General features: G+C 37.4%; 1 protein-coding gene across 2 annotated transcripts in view; it reads right to left on the bottom strand.

Moving 5' to 3' along the window:
- The window catches only part of ADK (adenosine kinase), a 483,761-nt gene that overhangs the window by 389,464 nt on the left and 68,023 nt on the right, over positions 1-26,274 (bottom strand). For both annotated transcript variants that reach the window (XM_070433037.1, XM_070433038.1), the window contains exon 3: positions 22,414-22,467. In XM_070433037.1, the coding sequence (XP_070289138.1) occupies positions 22,414-22,467 (54 nt within the window). The remainder of the gene's footprint in view (positions 1-22,413; positions 22,468-26,274) is intronic.

The raw sequence follows: 26,274 nt of genomic DNA, 5'->3' as shown, positions 1-26,274 counted from the left end.
TGGCCATTCAACTGCAGTATCTAAATGAATAGTGTATCATATAGTTGCTTTCTCTTTAATATACAAATTCATTTAGAAGAATCATCTTTTTCCTGTGTAAATAATGAACTCAGGCCTAATTTTTTCTCCTTTATTTGGGAAATATTCAAGAACACATAAAACAATCAAACTGTTTCCCTTTAATTTGTAAATAACACTAACTCTGAGAATAATGTTAGCATTGTTTATTTAAAAATCTAAAGAAAACGGAAATATAAATTTTGGTAATACACATCTCCTTTTATGAATAATTACATTTTTCATGCATATAAAGCTAAGATAGTTAATAGGCTTTGTATTATGTCAACCTGAAAAACGATATCTGTTTAATATTTGTAAACTAAATAGAAGGTTTTCTGCCATGTTAACTCTAGCAATATTCCTTTTAGGTAAATATCTTTATTAAGATAAACATACAGTACTGAATATAAGTTTACATTTGAATATTTCTTTCTACTGAGCTCCTCCACCCCCTAAATATTATGCCCCCAAAATATAAGGAGATCTTCCATACGCTTTTTAAAAATTCTATATTCATTTATCCTCCTTATTTTCAGACAAAACAGGTGAAATAGCACCATCTGGTGGGTATCACCTTAGTTGTAAAATATTCTACATTTACCCTACTCGTACATCTATGAAAAACTGCATAATAGGGAATTATTATAAAGTAGAATGAATGAATAATGAAAACTATCTTGATTAGCAACCAAGTATATACTTGAAAACTGAACCAAAGTTGCAGGCGTTGTTTTGTTTTTTTATTACAGTGATGTTAACCATTTTTGTAATGCCATTAAGGATAAAATCTCCTCAGTACTTTAACCTTGTGGTCTTAGCTTTAAAAAAGTGTGAATTTTTAATACAGAAATAACATTTTTTATATACTACATCTATAAATACTGTTCAATGAAGAGGATGAGATGTGAACACAATCTTCACAAAAGATAGTATCTGTTATTCATGTTTGTATTAGGGCTGATTTTGCTTTCAATAGGTGTGTCTAAATCATCAACCATGGTTAGCAAGACTGATCCCAAGGTTTATTAACAATAAAAGCTTTCTGAATCCTAATAGTGTGTTTGATAATGATAAAAACATAATTTAGGTCATAGTTTTATAAGCTAAGTAAACATGTAACAAATGAAAAGGAACATAAGCTGAAGACAAAATTAGAAATAAGGTCAGGTTATTTATTTTGGTAAATTTTATAACAGACTCTTAAAGGTGAAATGAAGAAGAAGAGCAGGATCAAAATACTGAAGCCAACAAAAAGTATATTTTTATGCCCTTTTATCTAAAATTATAATTAAAATTATATTTTTCCAATAACTACTGGTTAAGAACATACTATGTTACGCTATGTATACAATGGAAAGCAAGCACAAACATACAAAGATATAAACCCATTTTCTCTGTAGCTTACAATGTAGGTATACTTCCCAGTTAAAACAATTATGAAAATATATATGTAATTTTAGAACATACTTTTTATAGCTCACCAATTTCAGATAGAACAACACAAGTCCCCTCATTTATAATGGAAGACAGTAAAATTAAGTTCTCAAGTTGATCAACAAATATAAAGGCCTACTAAGTACTAGGAATACAAATGACAGTTTCTATCCCTAAATAATGTTTAGTCATTTTTAAATATCTGATGAATTTCCTATAGGAAAAACAATAAATTTAGACTATGCTAATGCCTGAGAGCATAATTACAATGAACAAGGAAAACAAATAAAAAAGATGCAAAAGACAATAACAGTTAAAAACAATATGAAAGTACTGAAGAGAGGCTAAAAATTACCTATTTTCCAGCAACGTTTTAAATTAGACACTACTATAATCTTACTTTTTCCAGAGATTACTCAATTCTACTTTTATTCTTTCTTCAAGGTGAATTGGACCCATAATCATCTCTTTCATCCATTGCTAATCTATACCTTTTAGGATAGGAGATAATATTTTCATTTTATGAAGAGCTAATGCTACCGTTATTGAGTGACTAAAATAATTCCAAACAAGTAACTGAGTAATAATTTATAACAGTCTGGAATAAAATTCCCCCAACTATTAAAGACTTTAAAACAAAACACAACAATACAGCCATGCACTGTTTACAATGGAGATACGTTCTGAGAAACATGTCATTGAGCAATTTCATCACTGTGCAAAGATCACAGAGTGTATATTCCCAAACCTAGATGGTATAGCCACTACATACCCAGGCTATATGGTACAGCCTATTGCTCCTAGGCTACAAACCTGTACAGCATGTTACTACCAGTATACTGAATGCTGTAGGCAGTTATAACAGCGGTAAGTATATCTAAGCATATCTAAACATAAAAAAGTACAGTAAAAATGTGTTATAAAAGATAACGAATGGTATGCCTATATGGGGCACTTACCATGAATGGAGCTTGCAGGAATGGAAGTTCTTCTGGATGAATCAGTGGGTGAGTGGTGAGTGAATATACCATACACCACCACAGACTTTATAAACAGATACACTTAGGCTACACTAAATTTATAAAAAAATATTCTTCTTTCTTCAATAAGTTAACCTTAAGTTGCTATAACTTTTTTACTTTATAAACTTTAAAATTTGTTAAATGTTTCAACTATTTTGTAAAACACTTAGATTAAAACACAAATACATTATAGAGCTATACAAAAATATTATCTTTGTTTCCTTATTCTATAACATCTTTTCTATTTTTATAATTATAGTTACTTTAATTATATAATTAATTGCATAGTCATTATGATTGTTTACATTAATTATCATTAATAATTATATTAATTATAATTGATTGTATAATTATTTATATTTTACTTTTTAAGCTCAGTCCCAGGTTTGATTCCAGTCAAGAGCACATGCCCGCTTTGCAGGCTCGATCCCCAGTAGGGGGCATGCAGAAGAAGCCCATCAATGATTCTCTCTCATCATTGATGTTTCTATCTCTCTCTCCCTCTCCCTTCCTCTCTAAAATCAATAAAACTATATTTTATAAAAATAAAAAATAAGACACAGCCCAGCTGGTTGTGGCTCAGTGGTTGAGCACCAACCTATGAACGAGGAAGTCAAATCAATAAAAATATATAGAAAATATATAAAAACTAACACACACACATAAGCCTAGGCCTACACAGATCATCGCTATCACTGTCTTCCCCACCCCACACCCCACCCCCACCCACATCTCGTCCCACTGGAAGGTCTTCAGGGGCAATAACAAGCATGGTGCTCTCCTCTGATAACAACGCCTGCCTTCTCCTGGAACACCTCCTGAAGGACCAGCCAGGCTCTTCTTGAAGAGGTGTCACTCTTTTCAGAAATATGTCCATGCGGTTTGCTTCATTTGTTTCTTTTGGGTGGGGTGTTAATTTATTTTTATTGTTGAAGGTATTACAGAGACCTCCCATTTTCCCCCCTCTACCCAGTTCCTACCCCATCCCAGGCCTTCTACCACACTATTAACTGTGTCTTGTTTCTTTTTTTCATCATAGATTTGTTTTTAAGCAGATAATGCACCGTGAGCATTTCTCTACTAATGAAAACCTTTCAGTGTTGGGATCCATACTTCAAACTTTTTAAGCAGCTTCTTGAAATCTGTAAGAACTTCTACTAAACACTTCACTGTTAATTTTTTTAAGGTTATTCTTCTTTTTCTTCTCCTGTTTCCTTTCCTCTTGCCTCTTCTTCAGCTATCACTCCTGTTCCAACAACTCATTATCTAGTTCCTCAGGGGCCACCTCTAGGAGGTCCTCTATGTCATCCTCACCCACACCCAGGCTAAAGTTGTTTGCCATCTCAACCAAAGCCTCGTTGATTTCTGCAACCACTTGTCCTTGGCAAATCACCTGAAGTCAGGGACAAACCTCTTGAGTGTCTTCTTCCAGATGCCATTCATACACTGCTTGGTGACATCATCCCAAGTCCAAGCAAGGTTCTGTCTGTATACAGTCATAGATGTTGTAATCATTCAAGAATTGTATTCAGTTTCTTCCTCAATTGCAGCAATAGCCTGGGCAAAGGTCCCCCTCAGATAATAGGGCTTAAAAGCTGCTCTAACTCCTGATCCATTGGTTGGATCAAAGAGGTGGTGTTTGGAGGCAGAAACACCACTCTGATATTGGGATGAAGATAACCATGGAAAGGAGGATGTCTGGGAGCATTATCAACAATAAGCAAAATCTTGAAAGGCATCTTATTAACCTAACAACAGTACTTCTCCATTTCACCGACCTAGCAACTCAAGAGGACATTTTGAAAGAGAAACTGGGTCATCCCTAACTTCTTATTGCTCTGTAGTACACTGGCAGTGTGTGCTTACTGATATGCTTACCTACAATTTCCAAAAATTCTTCAGCTGCCTGTACATCAGCACTCACAGACACACCACTCACCTTCACATACTATAAAAACAATATAATCAAGAGATGCAGTAAACACAATATGTGTAACACAAAATACTGTTTTATAAGACTTTTTTATAAGTAAAAAGAATATACTATAAAATAATGAAAGAAGTATAGTCTAGTAAATACTATACTATAAGCCAGTAACATAGTTGTTTACTATCTTATCAAGTATTATGTACCGTGCATAATTTTATGTGCTATACCTTTTTTTAAATATATTTTTATTGATTTCAGAGAAGGAGAGGGAGAGAGATAGAAACATCAATGATGAGAGAGAATCATTGATCAGCTGCCTCGTGCATGCCCCCCCACTGGAGATCGAGCCTGCAACTGGGGCATGTGCCCTTGACTAGAATCAAACCCAGGACCCTTCACTCCTCAGGCCAACGCTCTATGCATTGAGCCAACCCAACTAGGGCAATGTGTGTTATACCTTTATAAGAATGGCAGCACAGTGGGTTTTTTTAGCACCAGCATCACCACAAACACATGAATAATGTGTTGTATACAATGTTAAAATGACTGCAATGTTACCAGGTGATAGAAATTTTCAGCTCCATTATAATGTTACTAGTGACTCAGTGCATGGATTCATGCACATTGAAAGGAAATTAATTAGAAGGTGGCCAGCGGGGTGGGACTGCTCTGGAGCCAACTCCCTCGGTCCCTCCCCAGCCAACCACACCTGGGGCGGCACCAAGGCAGAGTGAGTGGGATCCCTCCAGCAGGTGGGGTCTCTCGGCCTGGCCTGCGAGAGGGCATTCTGCAAAGTTGCTGTCGTACAGGGTGTGAATGCAAACGCAAGTGTGCAGTAAACCAGATTCTGAGCCAACAGTGCCCCAGCAACAACATAACCCATGGCCAAAGGTAGAATCGCGCAGCCCCACGAGGAATTGGGCTCCCTCCTCTCTGGTTTCAGGGTGAGTCACCAGAGGACTGCCTCTGCCAAATCACTGTAGCTCAGCAGCTCCTGTGTTGAGCATCTGCACCCTGGTGGTCAGTGCACGTCATAGCGAGCAGTCAGACGGTGGGAGGGACACTTAGCATATTAGTCTTTATATATATGACCATCATCGTGCATGCAGTCCATCATCGATGGAAACTTCGTTATCGTTATGCTGAGCACGACTGTATCATAATGTTTTCAGGAGGCAGTAGAAATGTAACCAGCTTCCTCATTGTGATCCCCTAAAAATATGCAGCATCTCCTCTTAAATACCAAAGCATTAACCAAAGCAGCTGTTTATACTGCATACAATTTTCCGGAATGTATTTTTCTACCTTCCTTGATTTAGAGACAGTAAAAAATTCTATTTTAAAAAGTGCCCTGCTGTGTTGCTAAGGATAAAATCAAAGAGGAGCTGAAAATTATGTCAAGACAAAAGAAAGTAATATTTTCCATGGGGCTACCTAAGTATGTATATCCCCTTTCAAATCTGAAGATAACAAAAATCTTCCATGCTTTAAAAAATATTCACTAAATTTCACAGATTTTTATATCTTGGTTACTGTCAGTGAAGGACTTTAAACTTTAAATTTTTTAATTTAAAATTTTTTAATTTTCTCCAATGTGCACAGTAATAAGAAATACAGATTACACCAGAAGATAGTTTTAGGAAGTCTCTCACTCAAGCAGTTTGTAGATATGGCCCTGATGGCTTTATTTCCAGGGAAATCTGACAGAACTTACAATGTTGAAAATAAAATAAAATGCTTTATTTTAAACACTGTATTACACTGTTGGTTCCCAAACCAACAGCCATTTCCCTTTTCCAAAGGAACTCCAAATTTTCTTCAGTTATTAGAATAGAAGGCTTTGTGCTTTAGCCTATGGAATGGTGCCTGATTAGAAATCATGATAATTCTATTTTCTTTGCCAGTCCCTGGTTTAGGAATGGGAATATGATGCAATGGAAGCCAATGATAAATTAAGGAAATATCTGCTGAGGTAATTCTGAGGAAGCTCTTCTTGCTCTTAAAAAAGACCACAAGATTTTTCTGCGAGTCTCTAGATATTCTCAACTATATCAGAGCTCTAAGAACAGCAACAGCCATTTGTAACCATGAAAAGTTTCAGCCTAAAAGACAATGGGAATGGGAAGCAGAAAAACATAAAGACCCAGGGTTCCCTGATGATGTTCCTGAAGCACTGAATTAACCAACCAATTAACCAGCCCTCACCTCCATATTTATTATGCTAAATAAAAGTTTCCATTTATAGACTGTCATTTTGTTTTGGGTGTCTATAACTTACAAAGGCATCATAATACGAGTAGTATATAAATCTCCTGACTAGTTCTGAAAGTTTATGCCCTCATCTACTACATATTTTTTAAAAATAAAAAAGTTCTGCTCTAGCCAGTTTGGTTCCGTGGATAGTGCATCGGAATGCAAACCATAGGGTCCCAGGTTCGATTCTGATCAAGGACACGTACTTAAGCCCTGACCGGTTTGGCTCAGTGGATAGAGCGTCAGCCCATGGACTGAAGGGTCCCAGGTTGACTGTGGTCAAGGGCATGTACCTTGGATGTGGGCTTGATCCCATTAGGGGGTGTGCAGGAAGCAGCTGATTGGTGTTTCTCTCTCTCATCGATGTTTCTAACTCTCTATTCCTCTCCCCTCCTCTCTGTAAAAAAAAAAAAAAAATCTCTATATATATATAATCTAATAAAAGACAAACATGCAAACTGACCATACCTTTGCTATGCCTTAAGCCACACCCACCAACCAATCAGAGTGACTATATGCAAATTAACCCAACCAAGATGGCGGCCGGCAGCCACGGAGCTGGAGGGAGCAGGAGGCTTGGTTGCTCCAGTGATGGAGGAAGCCAAGCTTCCCGCCTGCCTCGGCCGGGTCTGAGCTCCACTGGAGGCAACAAAGTTTCAATTATAGAAGATAAATAAACCCCAGTTACCTGCTTTCAGCCAGCCATGGACATGGAACTGGAGCGAGCAGGAGGCTTTTCCTCCCACCCACCCTGGCCGGCTCTGAGCTCCTCTCAAGGCTACAAAGTTTCAATTATAGAAGGTAAATAAATCTCAGAATAAAAAAGAAAAAAAGGAGAGGCTGGGAGCTTCTGTCGCCCGGAGGGGGGGCGGCTTGGCCAGCCTGAAAATGACCCTCAGCCCCTCTCCCAGACTGGCCAGGCACCCCAGTGGGGACCCCCCACCCTAAAGAGGGTGTGGCCAGCCTGGAAAACAGCCATCAGCTCCTCACCCAGGCTGGCCAAACCTCCATGGGTTGAGGGTCTCCACTGGAAGGGGCTTGACCAGCCTGCAAACAGCCATCAGCCCCTCACCCAGGCTGGCCAGGCACCCCAGTGGGGACCCCCACCCTGAAGGGGGTGTGATCAGCCTGCAAACACCCATCAGCCCGTCATCCAGGATGGCCAGGCACCCCAGTGGGACCCCCACCCTGATCCGGGACACCCTTCAGGGCAAACCAGCCGGCCCCCACCTGTGCACCAGACCTCTATCCTATATAATAAAAGGGTAATATGCAAACTGACCCTAACAGCATAACAACTGGAAATGACTGGTCACTATGGCACATCCTGACCACCAGGGGGCAGACGCTCAATGCAGGACCTGCCCCCTGGTGGTCAGTGTGCTCCCACAGGGGGGAGCTCTGCTCAGCCACAAGTCTCTTATCTAGCTACTCCAGGACCTCTGAGAGGATCAAATGAGATGAGGCACAGGAAAACGCTTCACAGACATTTGGTTACAGTGTAAAGTGTTTCCACCTGAGGCTAGTTGTTGCTAGAGAGAGGAAGCCAGGTGTTCCTATGTGACATCATTACCTGGATGGAGGGAAGGACACTTAGCATATTAGCCTTTTATAGGGGCCTGGTGCACGAAGATTCATGCGGGGGGAGGGGGTCCCTCAGCCCAACCTGCACCCTCTCCAATCTGGGAGTTTCTGTCTGTCTTTGAAATCATATGAGCAAATTGTCTGAGACCCCCAACCCAGTTTGGTTTGTTGCTCACAGAATAATAGGGGCATTTTTTTTTTCTTTGCTTCATTGACGGAGATTTCCTGAAGTTTTAGAATATCTTCCCTTTAATTTTTCCTAGACACTCTGATTTTACTTATGTCTCTCACCTTTGCTTTCCCTCCATCCGCCACCGCAACAGTAACTTGCTGCAGGCTCACTTTGCTCTAGTGTCTAGGAGACCCGTCTGCCACCAGAACTACAATTCCCAGCATTCCTGGTGCTCCCCATGCTCTGGGCTTCCACTTCCAGTCCTGGGGCTGCCATCAGAACTACTATTCCCAGAATTCCTGGTGCTCCCCGTGCTGGGAGCGACCAAGGGATCCATGGCCCCCCAAGCCTCCGGCTCTCCTGCTGAGTTCTCCGCCCGGCAACCGAGGGAGCCACATCCCCTAAGGGAGCAACTGAGGGAGCAACCGAGGGAGCGACATCCCCCCAAGCTGCCGGCTCTCCCGCTTCTGCTCTCTGCCTGGCACCTGTGTATGCAAATTAACCTGCCATCTTTGTCGGGTTAATTTGCATTTTCACTCCTGATTGGCTGGTGAGCATAGTGAAGGGATGATCACTACATGTTTCTCCTTTATTATATAGGATAGGTGGATATACATGTATGTATGTATTTTAAAAAGGGGGGGCACACACTTTAGTTGCAGGCTCCTCCCTGGCTGGGCCCTGGTTGGGGCATATGCAGGAGGCAACCAATCGATGTGTTTCTTTCACATTGATATTGCTCTCCATATTTCCCTCTCTCTTCCACTTTCTCTAAAAATCAATAGAAAAATATCCTCAGGTGAGAATTTTTTTAAAAAATTTAATGTTAAAAAAAAATTCTAATTAACCCAAAATTTCTCCCAGATCCAGACCCCTATAAGAGGGCAGTCATAGACATTATTCCAAATTTATCACCAACACTAGAAGGCTGCTAGAATTAGAGGCACTTATAAACAATCCACCCAAATGTTGGAGAAAAACAATGCCTTTTGTTCTCTGCTAAAAAAAAAAAAAAAAAAAAAAAAACACAAAAAACTTAAGTTGGTAATATTTAAGGAATAATGAAAGAGGCAATGAATTATAACTTAGGAGTCTAGCTGATTTTCTTAAAGGAATCTGCTGTGAAATTTTATTATATTTATGAAGAGATAACTTAGATAAAAAAATAAAACTGACCATATGTTTTCACCATATGTAAAATCTAAATAACAATGTAAATGAACAAACTTAACAGACTCATGGTTAACTTATTTTGAAATTATTTAAAATTTACAAAGATATTGTAAGAATTGTACAAATAATCCCTATATACTCTTCAACTAAATTTACTTAATAGTTAGCATTATAACACAAGTTGACTTATCTCTCTCATTATACATATACTAGAGGCCTGGTGCACAAAATTCGTGCACTCGGGGGATCCCTCAGCCCGGCTTGCGCACTCTCGTAGTCCAGGAGCCATCAGTCAGCCATTCTTAGCGCTGCCACGGAGGCAGGGGAGGCTCCCGCCAACACCACTGTGCTCGCCAGCCGTGAGCAGCGCTCCCCTTGTGGGAGCACACTGACCATCAGGGGGCAGCTCCTGCGCTGAGCATCTGCCCCCTGGTGATCAATGTGCATCATAGCGACCAGTTGTTCTACTGTTCGGTCAATTTGCATATTAGCTTTTTATTATATAGGATACTATTTATTATTACACTTAGTTATTGCTGAACCATTTGAGTATGTTGCAAACATTAGCACCACTTACCCCCAAATACCTGAGTGTTATTTCCTAAAAATAAGACCACTTCATGACCACAGTACATTTATCAATTTAGGATATTTAACATTGCAACATTACTATTACCTAATTATAGTCCATATTCAATTTTGCCAGCAACATCCTTCATAATACACCCCTCCCCTCAGGATTACATTTACCTATTATTTTCCTTGATTTCTCTTAACCTGGAAAAAATTCTGTCTTTATATTTCACAGCAGTGACTCTTTTAAAGAGTACAGGCCAGCTGTTTCATTGAATTTGGGATTTTCTGATTTTCCCTAACAATCAGACCCATTTTTTTTTTTTTTTGTAGGAATACCACACATGATAGTCTGTCCTTTATCAGAAAGCACATGATGTCAATTTGTATTTGAGAAATTTTAAGTGGCAAACATGTTTTTATTTTTATACTTTTATAATTAAGTAAATGTTTAAAATTCATTATTAATAAGATGAGGCTAATTTTTAAGTTTACATAAAGAAAACTTTAAATAACAAAGAAAGTATTAACACTGGAAAGTACTACTATCCATATGACACATAGGTTAAACCAAATTCAAAATGACATGGAATTAAGTAGCCAATAACAATGTAAAGGAAGTCCACTCCAGATTTCTTCCGTGACTAATGGAAGATGAGCTAGTTATCCTTAAAGATTGTGAAAACATAACTGATTAAAAGATAAAAACTATAAAAACTCCCAACAAAATACTTATGCATTGATACAAACATTTTACTGATACAGGAAAACAATATTACTATTTCAAGAGGATAATATTGGTTTTAAAAATAACAAAGGATGGATTTGTTATATTAATAAAACTGTTTCAATCACATTCTTTCAAATAATTCTCATGTATCAAAGTTAAATATAAAAAGACTAAGAACCATCCTTATTCTTCGTGTCACCATAATGCATGCCAGTGCTTATGTAAACTATATCATACTTTAACAGAATAATAGATGTTTAGTATTAACAAAGGATTTAAAGATAATTATCCTACAAAATTGTTTAAAAGCTTATTCATGCATGATCCTAGTTCTTGCCTATCCTCATTATTATGTTATGTACATGGTCCCTAGTTTTATGGTTGACATGAGCTTGCCCATGTTTCTAAATTCCACCTAAGAAGCCTTATCACATTTTCTCTGCCTTCATTCTAGTAGGGAAAACATCTTTGAAGAGCTAATTATACAAATTTAATATCTACACTAATAAAAGAGAAACATGGTAATTAGCGTACGACCGCTACCCTTTTCATTGGCTAATCAGTGAGTATATGCAAATTAACTGTCAGCCAAGATGGCAGCCGGCAGCCAGGCACCGAAGCGAGCATGAGGCTTGCTTGCTGCGGACTCCAACGTTCCCTGCCTCACTTGCCGGCCTCTAAGCTGCAACTCTAAGAAACTATGTACTATGTTGCAAATAAGAAGCTAAACAAAACACCAGAAACCAGCCGGACTGAAACCCAGCCGGACCAAAACATTGTATCCATGTTTTCAGCAGCGAGGCCTCAGCACTAAAGCTGGCCCAGAATAAAAAAAAAAAAAAGAAAGAAAACAAGGAGCAGTTGGAAGCTTTAGTCACTCTCCAGCTGGAAAACAGCCCTCAGCCCCTCACCCAGACTGGCCAGGCATCCCAGTGGGGACCCACATCCTGATCCAGGACACCCTTCAGGGCAAACCAGCCAGCTCCCACCCATGCACCAGGCCTCTATCCTATATAGTAAAAGGGTAATATGCCTCCCGGCACCGGGATCAGCGTGACAGGGGGCAGCTCCCAAACCCCCTGATCAGCCCTGCTCTGTGCCTGATAGCGGGGAGCTCCCCAATCCCCTGACTGCCCTGCGGCTCTGTGTTTGACGGGAGGAGCACACCAAACCCCTGATCGGCCCTGCTCTGTGGGTGATAGAGGGCAGCGCCCCAACCCCCCTCCACGGGCCTTGCTCTGTGTGTGACAGGGTAGAGCCATAACCTCCCCATTGGCCCTGCCCTGAGTGTGACAGGGCGCAGCGCCCCAACCCCCTGATCCGCCCTGCTCTGTGTGTGACAGGGGGCAGTGCCCCAACTCCCCTATCGGCCCTACTCTGTGAGTGACAGGGGGGAGCTCCTCAACCCCCTGATCGGCCCTGCTGTGTGCATGACAGGAGGGAGCTCCCCAACCCCCTGATTGACCCTGCTCTGTGTGTGACAGGGTACAGAGCCCCAACCCCCCTGATGGGCCCTGCTCTGTGAGTGACAGGGGGCAGCGTCCCAAACCCCTGATGGGCCCTGCTCTGTGCGTGACAGGGGGTGGCACTGCAACCTCCCCATCGACCCTGCCTTGAGTGTGACAGGGGGCAGTGCCTCAACCCCCCAATCGGCCCTACCCTGAGCGTGACTGAGGGTAGCATCGCAACCTCCCGATCTGCCCTGCTCTGTGCATGACGGGGCGGCGCCCCAACTCCCCAATCGGCCCTGCTCTGAGCCTGACCAGGGGCTGCACTTAGGGATTGGGCCTGCCCTCTGCCACCCGGGAGCAGGCCTAAGCCAGCAAGTCGTTATCTCCCGAGGGGTCCCAGACTGCGAGAGGGCACAGGCCAGGCTGGGGGACCCCCCTCCCCCCGCCCCCCGAGTGCACAAATTTTTGTGCACCGGGTCTCTAGTTTAAATATAAAATAGTTTGAGAAAGAACAGAGATAAAGTAATGGTAAAAGAAGTAATCATCCACACTCCTGCAAAAGGATATTTTTCCCCGAAATTTTCCATCAGGCTTTTTTCCACTTCCTGTGGTCTTACCCAACACAGACTTACAGACCTAGAAATCACAAGTCTCTCTGATATTCCCAAATAAAGCATTAAAGTAGTAGGAATGTTTGAAGAAAGTAGTCTAACTTCATATATGCTATTAAAATTTAGTATATACAAAGTGAAACACTTTTATAGAGATAATATTTTCACAAGAAAAACACTAGGAAGTGATTAAGACATAAAAGTAAAATTTAAAAGAAAATTTTAAAATCTATTCTAGATAATGTTTCAATCACTTTGCTAAAAAACTGAAAAAGTCAGGTTGCAATCTTAATGAAGTTCTACAGAGGGAGCTAGCACCATAAAGAATAAATTTTTAACACAGAACTTCAAGAAAAGACCTAGCCTGTTGGAAATACTGTATTCATCAACGTGAGCTCAGAGTATCCTCTAAGATTTTACCTTAGCCATCAAAAACACAGTATTACCTACAAACTAGGGCACAGTTCTAGTAAACCATATTAAAGCTTATAAAATGTCATATCCATCATAAATACCTTCAAACACTTGTGAGGTAGGTATATTTGTTTTAAATAATATCATTCCTCCAAAAATGTAAAAAATATTCTTTCCAAAGTCACTGAACTTAGTCTAAGTAAAAAGCAACAAAAAAGATCTAAAATCAAATCACAGTCTATCCTTTTCTACTATACAACAAGTTAGAGCCCTTTCCAACCCTCAATTTTTCTATAAAATGGGAGTATATATGTACCTCAAAAGGTTGCTGTGAAAATTAAATTAGAGCATGAAAGTAATTAAAATAATGTTCTCTTCTCTTGTTCTTTAATACATAAGTGTTATTTAATTGCTCAATACTTTCCAAAAAGAAATCAATAATTATATTCAGTAGAGAAAGTATTTTCAAGGATTAAATTAGTTGCTAATAGATACTAAAATTTTCCCCAAACTCCCAAATCCAGATAATCCTCCAAAAGTCTAATTCAATCTTTAAGGGGATATGAACAGTGTTAGCATACCCTTACTTTATTTTTCAGTTAGATATCTGTCATAGTTTCAGTCTCCAAATATTCCTGTTTGTTTTAGAACCAGGAGAAAAATAGGTCAACATACCAGCAGTTTCAGTTCTCTCCATTCCATACTGATCCCACTGAGTATTCAGCCCATAGATATCACATAGTGAAATACTGTCAAGTAAATTGTTCACTGCAAAAAAATCAATGAACTACACATGGACTCCAAAGCTCTGAATAAAGTTCCAGGTAACACCTTACCCTTCCCACTCCCCGACAAAATCAAAGAGGGAGAGAGCAAATAAGACCAATATCCTTTTTTGTTTCTAAAGAATTTTATGCTAGCAACTCAAACTATACCCACATGGATTAGTGAGTTAACTAAAAGAAAAACAGCTAATTAAATAAATCATTTGCTAAATGGATAATAAAATAGCAAAGCACTAATGTAATCTCACAATGATATTTGAAAGACAACTTCTCCAAGAGCAGAAGCCAGTTCAAGAGGTTTTTATAAACATCATCGTACTCACACCTGTATCACAACAAATCTTTGCATGATGATTCTTTATAGTTCAAAACTTTTTCATATATATAATTTCATCTAATCTTTCCCTAATGAAATAAAATAGAAGTATCACCATTTTACAAATAAGGATATTAAATTCAGATTAAGTGATTAAACTAAACCATATGGTTTGATACTGTGTTACATTTCCCAGAATTTCCTTCCCTATATGGTTTCAGGTTAGGATTAGCCACAGGAGAAAGTTGTATACAATTTGGGAGTTGCAAGTAAAGCAGCTGCCATTTCACTACAAAGGTAGTTAACTGTCAAAGGTAGTAAAAGACAGACAAAAAGGGATGGGCAGTTTGTCCTACTTATCCCACTCTACCTCCAGCTCACCTTTCCAATCAGGCCCAGGCCTATCACCAGATTGTCAATGAAAACCCAATACAGGTGGTAACTGCAAAGAGCCAACAACCCACCCACCCACTTCACAGTTCCTGCAGACATGCATAGCTGCTTCTTAAAAGCTCCAATTCATTCACCTACACCAGAAGTGGTTAGTGAGTTTTCTCTGACCCTTTTTGGGCCTTTACTTCTCTAGTTTTTCCCACAATTGAAAAAGGTTTAATTCCTATAGTAAATTCCTTATTTCTTTTTTTTTTTTTTTTTTTTTTTTTTTTTTTTTTTTTTTTTTTTTTTTTTTTTTTTTTTTTTACATCAGGTTATTTATTCACTTGATTCTTAGATTCATTTGTTGATAGATGCATGTTTGTTGTTCATAATTTGTATCTTTACCTTTTTCTTCTTCTTCCTCTTCTTAAAGGATACCTTTCAGCATTTCATATAATACTGGTTTGGCGGTGATGAACTCCTTTAGCTTTTCCTTATCTGTGAAGGTCTTTATCTGACCTTCAATTCTGAATGATAGCTTTGCTGGATAAAGTAATCTTGGTTGTAGGTTCTTGGTATTCAGCACTTTGAAAATTTCTTGCCATTCCCTTCTGGCCTGCAAAGTTTCTGTTGAGAAATCAGCTGACAGTCGTATGGGTATTCCCTTGTAGGTAATTGAGCCTCTTTCTCTTGCTGCTTTTAAGATTTTCTCTTTGTCTTTTGCTCTTGGCATTTTAATGATGATGTGTCTTGGTGTGGTCCTCTTTGGATTCCTTTTGTTTGGGGTTCTCTGCGCTTCTTGGACCTGTAAGTCCATTTCTTTCACCAGGTGGGGGAAGTTTTCTGCCATTATTTCTTGAAATAGGTTTTCAATATCTTGCTGTCTCTCATCGACTCTGATATTAGACCGCTTAAAGCTGTCCCAGAGGCTCCTTACACTATCTTCACACTTTCGGATTCTTTTTTCATTTTGCTTTTCCAATTGGGTGTTTTTTGTCGAATCTTTGGTTTGATTATTGTACTCCTCTGGTCTGCTATTGGGTATAATATTCTTTATTTCAGTCCGTGTATGCTTACTTTCTAATTTCTTTATCGTAGCATCGAGGGTCTCATTAGTTTTCGTGAGGTTCTGCACAAATTTATGGCAAGCCCTCAAAATTGCGATTCTTAGCTCCATATCCTCCATTTCTGTCATGTTTTTTTGTCTCCGCATCTTTTATGCTTTCTTGGTGCACCCCCTTGTGGTCTCTGTGCGCAGTCTTGTTCTAGCCAAGCCTTAATTGTTGTAGTTAACACTAGGGGGATTTGACCCTCAGGCCGGCTGGCTATAGTCAAATTCCTTATTTCTTAATACTCATAGCAGAATTGAATCCTAACAGATACATCAAGGTTATAGTCCGTGGCAAAACTCATACATAAACTAAGTTTTTTCTAATGTTAAGACAAGGCACCACAAATTTCTTCAAAGGGTTTTAAGATTCACCACTAATGACAAATATTTTTCATTCACCTATCATGTATACATGAATATAAGACCTAGATGAATCCTAAAATTATCTCTTGTAATGAGTTCTTGTCCTTTATGACAGGGTTAATATTTTTATTTTAAACAATAAAATATTGAAGCAAACCTTTCAGAAGATTTATCATCCAGGTATAACAAATTAAAAAATACTATGAAATCCTAGAATTTTCAAGTGAGAGGACAGTCAAAAGTTCAACAAAAAGGATGAATTCTGGTTACTTGAGAACCATTTATGGAATATGTATAAAAGCCTGAAATGAATTCAATCAATGCTAGTTTGGAATTCTCACAGTACTCACATAATGGTATTAGTAAAAAAGAAGCAAAGAAATCAAACAGAAATTTAGTTCTTATTCCTGGAGGCACAGTCTCACTAGCAAAAATGGTAATTATTATTATACAAAGCTTTATAAAGATTAATTTTAAAAGCAATATAAAGGCTACCTTACAAAGATCAGAGTAAGATCAGACTATATATAAAAATCAATTTAAAAAAGTTTCTCATATAAAAGGCATTTGTAGCTTAGGATTAAATTTCCAAAGAAAACATCATACATGTAGTCAAACAACTTAGATTAAAAAAAACTGTTGTGTTCTAGAAAAAAGGGTTCTAATGGTCAAAGATGTCGATAAAGAGGCTGAATGCTCAAGAAAATGAGAGTAAAAAAGAAAAAAGTATTTTAAAAAAATCACTGCATATTTAGGGAATGGCTAGTATAACAGTAAAAGCACTAAAATGGCAATCAGGAAACTTGAGTTCTGGTCCAGCACTTGTCATTAAAGTGCAACCTATACAAGTCACTTTATTACTGTGAATTTCACTCAATTTCATTATAAATTACAGATATTAGTTCTAAAGTTCATTTCTAGATTCAAAGTTCTGTAATTTAAAAAATATGAAAAAAGTGGCCTTTAATAAAGAGACCATAAAAAATGGTTATGGCCAAAACCGGTTTGGCTCAGTGGATAGAGCGTCGGCCTGCGGACTGAGGGGTCCCGGGTTCGATTCCGGTCAAGGGCATGTACCTGGGTTGTGGGCACATCCCCAGTGGGAGATGTGCAGGAGGCAGCTGATCGATGTTTCTCTCCCATCGATGTTTCTAACTATCTATCTCTCTCCCTTTCTCTCTGTAAAAAATCAATAAAAATATATTTTAAAAAAAAATGGTTATGATATTTAGAATACTGTATCTTATTTAGTAATATATATATATGTGTGTGTGTGTGTGTATATGTGTGTGTATATATATATATATATATATATATTCTGCCATTCGGTCGCTGGAGATATATATATCTCCAGTGACCGAACGGCAGAATGACCAGAATGACTGGTCGACCAGTCACTATGACACGCACTGGTCAGACACTCAACACGGAGCTGTCCCCTGGTGGTCAGTGCACTCCCACAGTCGGAGCACCGCTCACCTGACTGGGATGAGCGGCACTCCCACAGCAGGCCGATCCCCACTGGACATGCCCCCACCAGTGCATGAACCCGTGCACTGGACCTCTAGCTGAAAAATAATAACCATTTAACCTTGCTGGTACTAGGTGTTCTTTATTTCAATTCTGACTTTCTGCTTGCCAGATTGTTTTCCCCTTTTTTGATTAAGCAAATACATTTTACCATCAACAAAATCTATTCGCTTTACAAGCAATCAGTCCTTATATTATTCTTATAAAACAATCTTGAGGTTTTCAAAGAACTGCTAAGTAACAAAATTAATAATAATGGATATAGAGCATATCAGATGTTACTGATTATCTCAAACCAAACTGCTCTTAACATATTCTCAAACACGTCACTTAAATACTTGTAAATCTCCCCTGCTAGTTTAAAAATTGGGCACTGTTCCCTAAAAAAATTATAATTCTTTTACACTGAACCAAAGATTAAGGTCTAACAGTGTCCTTTCTAATACTCAGGATTCATTCCCCTGGCATAACTCATTTATTTTCTCCCATTTTGTAATAATCATAAATTGACCCCAAAATTTTGAAATGTAATATCATTACGACAAGACAAAATTTTAAACCTTAAAAGGGTAATTCTGAAAAAAATAATTACTTTTTGACATAAAAAAAAAAAAAGCTAATTTATTCACCTGGCCAGCGTGGCTCAGCAGTTGAGCATCGACCTATGAACCAGGTCATGGTTTGAGTCCCAGTCGGGGGACATGCCCAGGTTGTGGGCTCAATCCCCAGTGTGGGATGTGTGGGAGGCAGCCAATCAATGGTTCTCTCTTATATTGATGTTTCTATCTCTCTCCTTCTCCCTTCCACTCTAAAATCAATAAATATATATATATATATATATTTTTTTTTTAAAGAGAATTCATTCAAGATCTGAAGAGAAAATATACCTCATATCTACAATAGCGTACACTGCTTATAAAAATTCATTCTTTATCTTGGCAGCTATCTTAAAAAGTCAGGTAAATAAACATGAATCTTTTTTAAAGAGGCCTTCCCCATGCCTTATATAGTACAGCAAACCAAAAAAAAAAAAATCCTCAGCTATCAAGTTACTCAGCCTGTGTTAAGTGGCAGGGATACTTCTGAATTTATTTATATTACCTTTGGTATTTGTCCCTAACTCCAGCCAACTTTTAACTTTCCTTATCTTAATCTTCATTCAAGGTAATATACAATTTAGCTATTCATAAAACAAACAGAAATTTATGGAAACAAAATGGTTCCATAACCATTTTGTCCAATAGGAAGACCCCACAATTACAAAATCTTCAATTATGAAAATTTTTAAATGTGAAGCAATATTAAATTGGAGAGTTAGTCTCCATTTATAAATGAAGTCAGTATCTTTTCTTTAAATAGCGCCTAGCACACTGACTGGTAACTGGGTAGAAAATATTTATTGAATGAAAAGTGATGTTTTACTCATTTATTTTAAATTACTCCATTCAAAAACTAAAACTCTAATAGACTAAGAAAATCTATAGAAGACTAATGAAATTAGTTGATTACTGGACCACATATAGAGCAAAGTATAAATTACATAGTTTCATATTAATCCCACCACAAATTTAATTGTTTACCTTTCCATACTTAAAATCACCCCGGAATCATCAGTATGTAGATTAGAAAACAAGAACCTGAGAAAAACCTTCCTGCTTACAGAGACAACTGACACTGTCATTACTGTCCAGCCCCGTCCCACCCAGGACGTGAATCATCCCTTGGGCCAATGTATACAAACTGCAGATCTACCCACCCGTTAGTCAGTTAGTAGCTCTCCGGGTTACCAGATCCACTGTCACGGTAACACAATGCTTGTGTTCAAGTAAACCTTATAGTAGCCTACTGTTATGTCACAATGCCATCCGTCTGCCCCAGACAAATAACAAGTATATTTGTAAAGCAAGGGTGACTAAGGGTATGTGGAATCTGAATCACCACGTTTCAGAAGCTAAGAATATTTTAAATAAAAACACAGTTAGTATTTAATATATTAAGTATTATCAAGACAATCAGAGTTACTGTAGTCTTGTTGATACACATAGAATTAAGGTACATTTTCAAAAGGCAGCTAATGTGATGGTGTCACTGCATTTTTTGCAATATCATGATGAATCAAGACTGTCTTGAACAGATTAACATTTAGAAGCAATAATGTTTTATGAAAATAAAGCATGGAATTAGTAACTGGAGAACTAAATTTTATTTATATGGACATCTTATGATATTTTAAACAGCTTAGTCTTGAGCACAGAGAGATCTTGGCTATTTTAATTGTAAGGACACAATGAGATTATTTATAAGTAGCTCTTATGAAGGGCTAGTGTTTCAGTGGCAGGCATATTCAACTGAGAGTTTTCTTTAGTGTATAGATCAAAAATTACAAGGCAGAGAGCCAGCAGCCACAAGAACAAAGATAATCAACTAATGCCAAATCAATTAAGTCACAATACTAACAAGTATAAGAACCTTGCTATGTAATTACTAGTTATTAAGAAGGAAGACTTCACCCGGCCAGTGTGGCTCAATGGTTAAGCATCAGCCCAGGCACCAATAAGTCACCAGTTTGATTCCTGGTCAGGGTACATGCCTGGGTTTTGGCTCCATCCCCAGTAGAGGGAGTGCAAGAGGCAGCCAATCGATGTTTCTCTCTCATGATGTTTCTCTCTCTCTCTTATAATATATATAAATATAAATAAATAAATAATTTTATATATATATATATATATATATATATATATATATATATATATATATATAAAAATAAAAAAAATTGTGGCCCTGGCCAGGTGGCTCAGTTGATTGGAGTATCAGCCATACACCAAACAGTTGCAGGTTCAATCCCTGGTCAGGGCACTTATGGGAGGCAAGTGAGCCATGTTTCTCTCTCTCTCTCTCCCTCTTATTATAAAATCAATTTTTTAAAAACCATATATCCTTGGGTAAGGATTAAAAAAATAATAAATAAAACTGTGCTCTTTCAACCTTTAGATATACATTATATTTGCTTACTTAGTTCACCATTATGACTATAAAGCTGAAAAAGTTCATCTTGTAATAGATAAGTATATTAAATTAACACTTTAAATTTAGTGAATTTAGAATTTATTTCATTGTTATTTTTTCCAGTCATAGAAATAGAAATTCCAGATAAACAATTCATAAGTTTTATATGTCATGCCATTCTGAGTTATATGACAAAATCTCATGCTGTCCAGCCCCGTCCCACCCAGGACGTGAATCATCCCTTGGCCCAATGTACCCAAGCTGTAGATCTACACACCCGTTAGTCACTTAGTAGCTCTCTGGGTTACCAGACCCACTGTCACGGTATCACAATGCTTGTGTTCAAGTAAACCTTATAGTAGCCCACTGTTATGTCACAATGCCTACATCATTCACCTCACATCCTGTCATCATGTAAGCATTGTAATTATCTCACATCATCATCATTAGAAGGGTGAGTATAGTACAATGAGATAGAAAGAAAGAGACCACATTCACATAACTTTTATTATAGTATGTTGTCATAATTATTCTATTTTGTTAGTTTTTATTTTTAACCTATTGTGTATAATTTATAAATTAAACTTCACCGTGTGTGTGTGTGTGTGTGTGTATGAAAAAAAACATAATATGTATAGCATTTGGTACTATCTGTGATTTCAGGCATCCACTGCAGGTCTAGTAATGTATCCCCCATGGAAAAGGTAGGATTACAGTATTATCAAGTGTGGTTCAATCTGGAGTTAGCCTCTAATTCCTCAAATTCTTAATTCTATAGTATTATTTGACAGGAGGTAACTGCATAACATGATTATCAAAATTTTCTTACAGCACTGCTAGAAAATCGAAACATACAAAATATTTTTAGTTTCCCTCTCAGACAGTCTAATGATACTAAAAAGGTTAAGGTAAGATGAATTTAAAGAACTCCCAAATTAGTAATTCTTAATTAAAAACTTCACAGTTCCTGTGAGATAGTAATTTTTAAAATACCACTGTAGGACAGCAAAATAGGGATGGAAAATCCCAGAATCACATATAAAGTTGTTTTTATCTGAAAGACAGAACCCTAAGAACATTAAATCTTTAAAAAGAAAATATTATTCACATTTTAAAAGCTTTTAAGAAGCTTTACCTATGCTAAATAAGGACTAGGCATTTTTTCATAAGGCGACAAAAGAAAAAAATATATATTTCTCTATCATAAGCATGAGGAGGGAAAGTCAATTAAGTAAGAGCCAAAAATTAACAGTGACAATTTAATATTTTATCTAGAGAAAGAAAATGAAATGACATATTCCCCAATTATGGGATACAATACTACATATTTTAATGTACATACAGGAACAATTATTTCCTGTTAATCTTATGTAGTATAAATATCCTAATCCTATGAGGATTAAAATCATGGTGTTAATTATTTCTTTCTAGTTCATATAATTTTAAAGATCAGATTATTTATATACATCTACTCCATTGACAGGGTCAACTATGTACAATCTCGAGTTTAATGCACTTACAGTTCCTTGTGCTTGTCTTCAGCCAAGATTTGGTCATTTGCTTTAAGAGAATACCTGTAACACAGAACAAAAATATAGTGGTCATATAATCATTCAAGACGTTTGACTAATAGACATCTAATTATAGTACCAATAGTTGACACCTATCAAAAAAGTACTATCACACTGTTATAGATCTCTGTCTTAATCTGTAAAACATAAAAAATGCCCAAGTTCTTTGCTGTTCAATTAGTCACGTCCACACATACCACAAGAATTGAAGAGATCAACTTGACCATGCTTTGACAACATAAGATATCTTCAATATTCTTCTGTAGTGAATCATCTATAATGTTACTGATCTAGCAGGTCAAATTCAAGAAGCCACTACAATGGTAAGTATTTAAGAGTTCATTGAAAATATGCAGTTACTCGCCCTGGCTAGTGTGGCTCTGTTGGTTGAACATCGTCTCATGCACCAGGAGGCTGCTGGTTCAATTCCTTGTCAGGGCACATGCCCAGCGTGTGAGCTCAATCCCCTGTAGGGGGTGTGCAGGAGGCAGCTATCAATGTTTCTCTCTCTCTCTCTCTCTCTCTCTCTCTCTCTTCTTTCCTCTCTCTTTAAAAATTCAGTAAAACATATTTTTAAATATGCCGTTATTCATTCATTAAACACATAGTAACATCTACTGTATGCCAGACTATGTACTAGATAGTGTGACACAGGAGAAAAAGTAAGTTTTGAAGTTTCTGATTGAACCATTTACTGCCTTAATGACTATAAGCAATTATTTCGCCCCTTTACGTCTCAAATTCCTTATCTATAAACTAGAGGCCCAATGCACAAAATTCGTGCAAGAGTAGGCCCTCCCTACCCCAGCTGATGGCACCGGCTCCCCTCCAACTGTTGGCAGGCACCCAGAACTGGGCTCCCCTCCGGCCGCTGGCAGGCACCCGAGACCCGGGCTTCCCTCACAGCCCCAGCTTCATCAGGAAGGTCGTCCGGAAGGACGTCCAGTCTAATTAGAATATTATGCTTTTATTATTATAGATTAGAAGTTGCTATAAATATTAGAACAGGAATCTTGCAAAGTACTGCTGAAGGTAACAGAATTTCTAAGAAGTACCCTACTGAAATAGGTTCAAAAACAATGGACAGCAATTCCCAGGTTCTGAATTTCCACTTGTATTCCATCCTTTCCTAAAACTAATCTACCTGACAATGGATCAGAGGTCCAAGTGGAGTGACCATGTAGACTCTCCTTTCTTGCCTCCCCTTTCACAAGTGCTTTTACCAACTAAATAAAAAGAATATCATATCACCCACCCTGAATAGATCTATATTGCACTGCATAGCATGTAAAAATCTCTGAAGTACTAAACTAGGAATGATTCATACTTTGTCCACAAAGCCTTCTTTAATACCACAAACTGACTACAAAGTTCCTGTTTTATACATTATTTCTATAAAAAATGAAGCCAGAAATTATAAATGGGGAACTGTGATAGTGTGTTCTATTTGCAGACACATAATGGAATGGGGCAGAAGTTGGTTGCAATTTTATTTAAACAGTTTCTCTCTTTCATTCCATATTCATTACTTTTCAGAAAGAGTCCTGTTAAACAACTGTAAGACAGTTTCCAATAAGAAACAGGAAAGACAAGTGTCACCTTATTTCTTCTAGGAAACAAACTTTAAAAAAAAAAAAAAAAGGCTCCTTGCTCTTCCATTTATCTATCGAGGATTAAATATCAAAGATAGTTGTCACAGAAACAGAATCAAGCCATTAATTTGAACTGAAATGAAAAATGAGGCCAGACCTTTTCTATCATGAAAATAAATCTGATTGGTTTGACAATGAAGAACAATTTTGCCAAAAAGGTTCCAAGGCCTTAAACTGAATGAATAGCTTTAATTAAAACAAATTTAAGGTACTTGATAAAAACATTTTATCCAAAAAAGAATCCTTTTGTCAAAGGCATATTGAAATGAACAATATTTAACTTTTACCATCACCTCCTGAAATGTTAAGGTCAGCATACAACTATAAGAAAAAACCAATAGACATAATTACTAGTTATTTAAAAAGCCTTAATAAAGCCAATTTTGGTACACTTCCCAGAACTGCATGTCTCTAATGACTCTAATAAATGACCAAGTCAGGTGGTTTCTAATTCTTTGCTTCCAACCTCTAATCTATAATAATAAAAGCATAATATTCTAATTAGACTGGACGTCCTTCCAGACGACCTTCCTGATGAAGCCGGGGCTGTGAGGGAAGCCCGGGTCCCAGGTGCCTGCCGACGGTTGGAGGGGAGCCAGGGTCCAGGGTGCCAGAGGGGAGCTGGTTCCGGCAGCTGGGGGAGGGAGGGCCTACTTTGCTTCCAATAAAATTGAAGATGAACCTAATCAAATTACCAGCTGACAAATAAAAATAATTTTTATGATAGTTCAAATAATTGAGTGATAAAGCTGAAACAAAAATCTGTCTATTACCCTCCAATTAATTATGTCAACTTTTTTCTCAGCACTTATACCTCTAAATGGAAAAAGGGAAATAAAATGATGCTGAACATTGTCTTATTGCAGTAATGTGTGCTATTTATCCACAAAAGGTTAACTAAAAATAATTAAAGATTAGCTTCACCCATGTCATCAAAAGACGCATTTCCAATAACTTCATTTTCTTCTGTTTCATAATTACTTAACAACATTTTAATACATTTATGTTGTTTTACTAACTACATGCTAATTATAATTGAATGACTAGGAGATATTTTTTAAATTCAATCTACATACCTATTTTTAGTGAAGAGCCATGGCAGGGTGATCAATATGCATAAAGGCTTTAATTCATAAAATATATTACTTTCATAATACATTACATGCAAAATATAATTCCTACATAAAAATACATTACATAAGGATAAAATCTGGTGAGGAAAAGCATAACATAAATACAAAGTTAAACAGAAAAAATATAAAATTTTAAATGTTAAAGAAGAGTTTTATTTAACACAGTGCAATATACAGATATTATATCATAGAAATCTACACTTGAAACCTATATGATCCTATTAACCAATGTCACCCCAATAATTTAAGCAAGGTTTTGTTAAACTTTAAAAAAAAAAGAAAGCTTATTCATGTATTTTTGGAAATGGATGATGATAGATATCACACCACTAGGTTATTTAGAGTCCACTAAAAGAGCAATTTGTCAGTTTTATTTAACATTACAATAAAAAGTCATAATTATTAACTTAACGAGTGAGAAAGTACTTCTTTATCAAAATATTTTTACATAATACAACAGGAATTCGATCAATATTTCTTTCTTTCTTTAGCTGGCTAGTGAGAAATAGCAAACATGTCTGGCTTAAAGACCTCACAATTCAGTAAGCAAATCAAAACAAAATAACTGTTCGCAGTGTGGTTAAATTTTCCAAAAAAACTGAAGTATATATTGTTCATACAAAAGAGGAAGTAATAAGTCAGTCAAGAAAAGGATATCTTTTATCTGTTCCCCAACTTTCCCTTCCCCCATAATATCTCCCTTTGTTGCTCCTTCCCCATAAACAGCCTTCCAATTTAAAGTTTCAGGATAAGAAGTTGAAGGGAATAGTGAAGGAGGCTGAACAAAGGGTCCACAGAGGGAAGAAGCAGGCAAGGATAGCCTGATTTTGATCAAATTACCAAAAGGAAGATTTTATTCTCCTAATTCACACAGTACACCTCCAAGTCCTCAACAGTGAATTTCCAAGATACATTTTGAACTATTCTCTAGGCAAATTAGCTCTCTAACCTCAAACAAGCAGTCACTCTTCCTATAGTATTTCTTTCTCTGATCTGATTTCCCCCTACCCCAAACCAGGTAACCT

Source organism: Myotis yumanensis, unplaced genomic scaffold (genome assembly GCF_028538775.1).
Source record: "Myotis yumanensis isolate MYYU_CA2020_CCGP unplaced genomic scaffold, mMyoYum1.0.hap1 SCAF_13, whole genome shotgun sequence".
Classification (NCBI taxonomy): domain Eukaryota; kingdom Metazoa; phylum Chordata; class Mammalia; order Chiroptera; family Vespertilionidae; genus Myotis; species Myotis yumanensis.
This window is presented reverse-complemented; position numbering and strand designations above follow the sequence as displayed.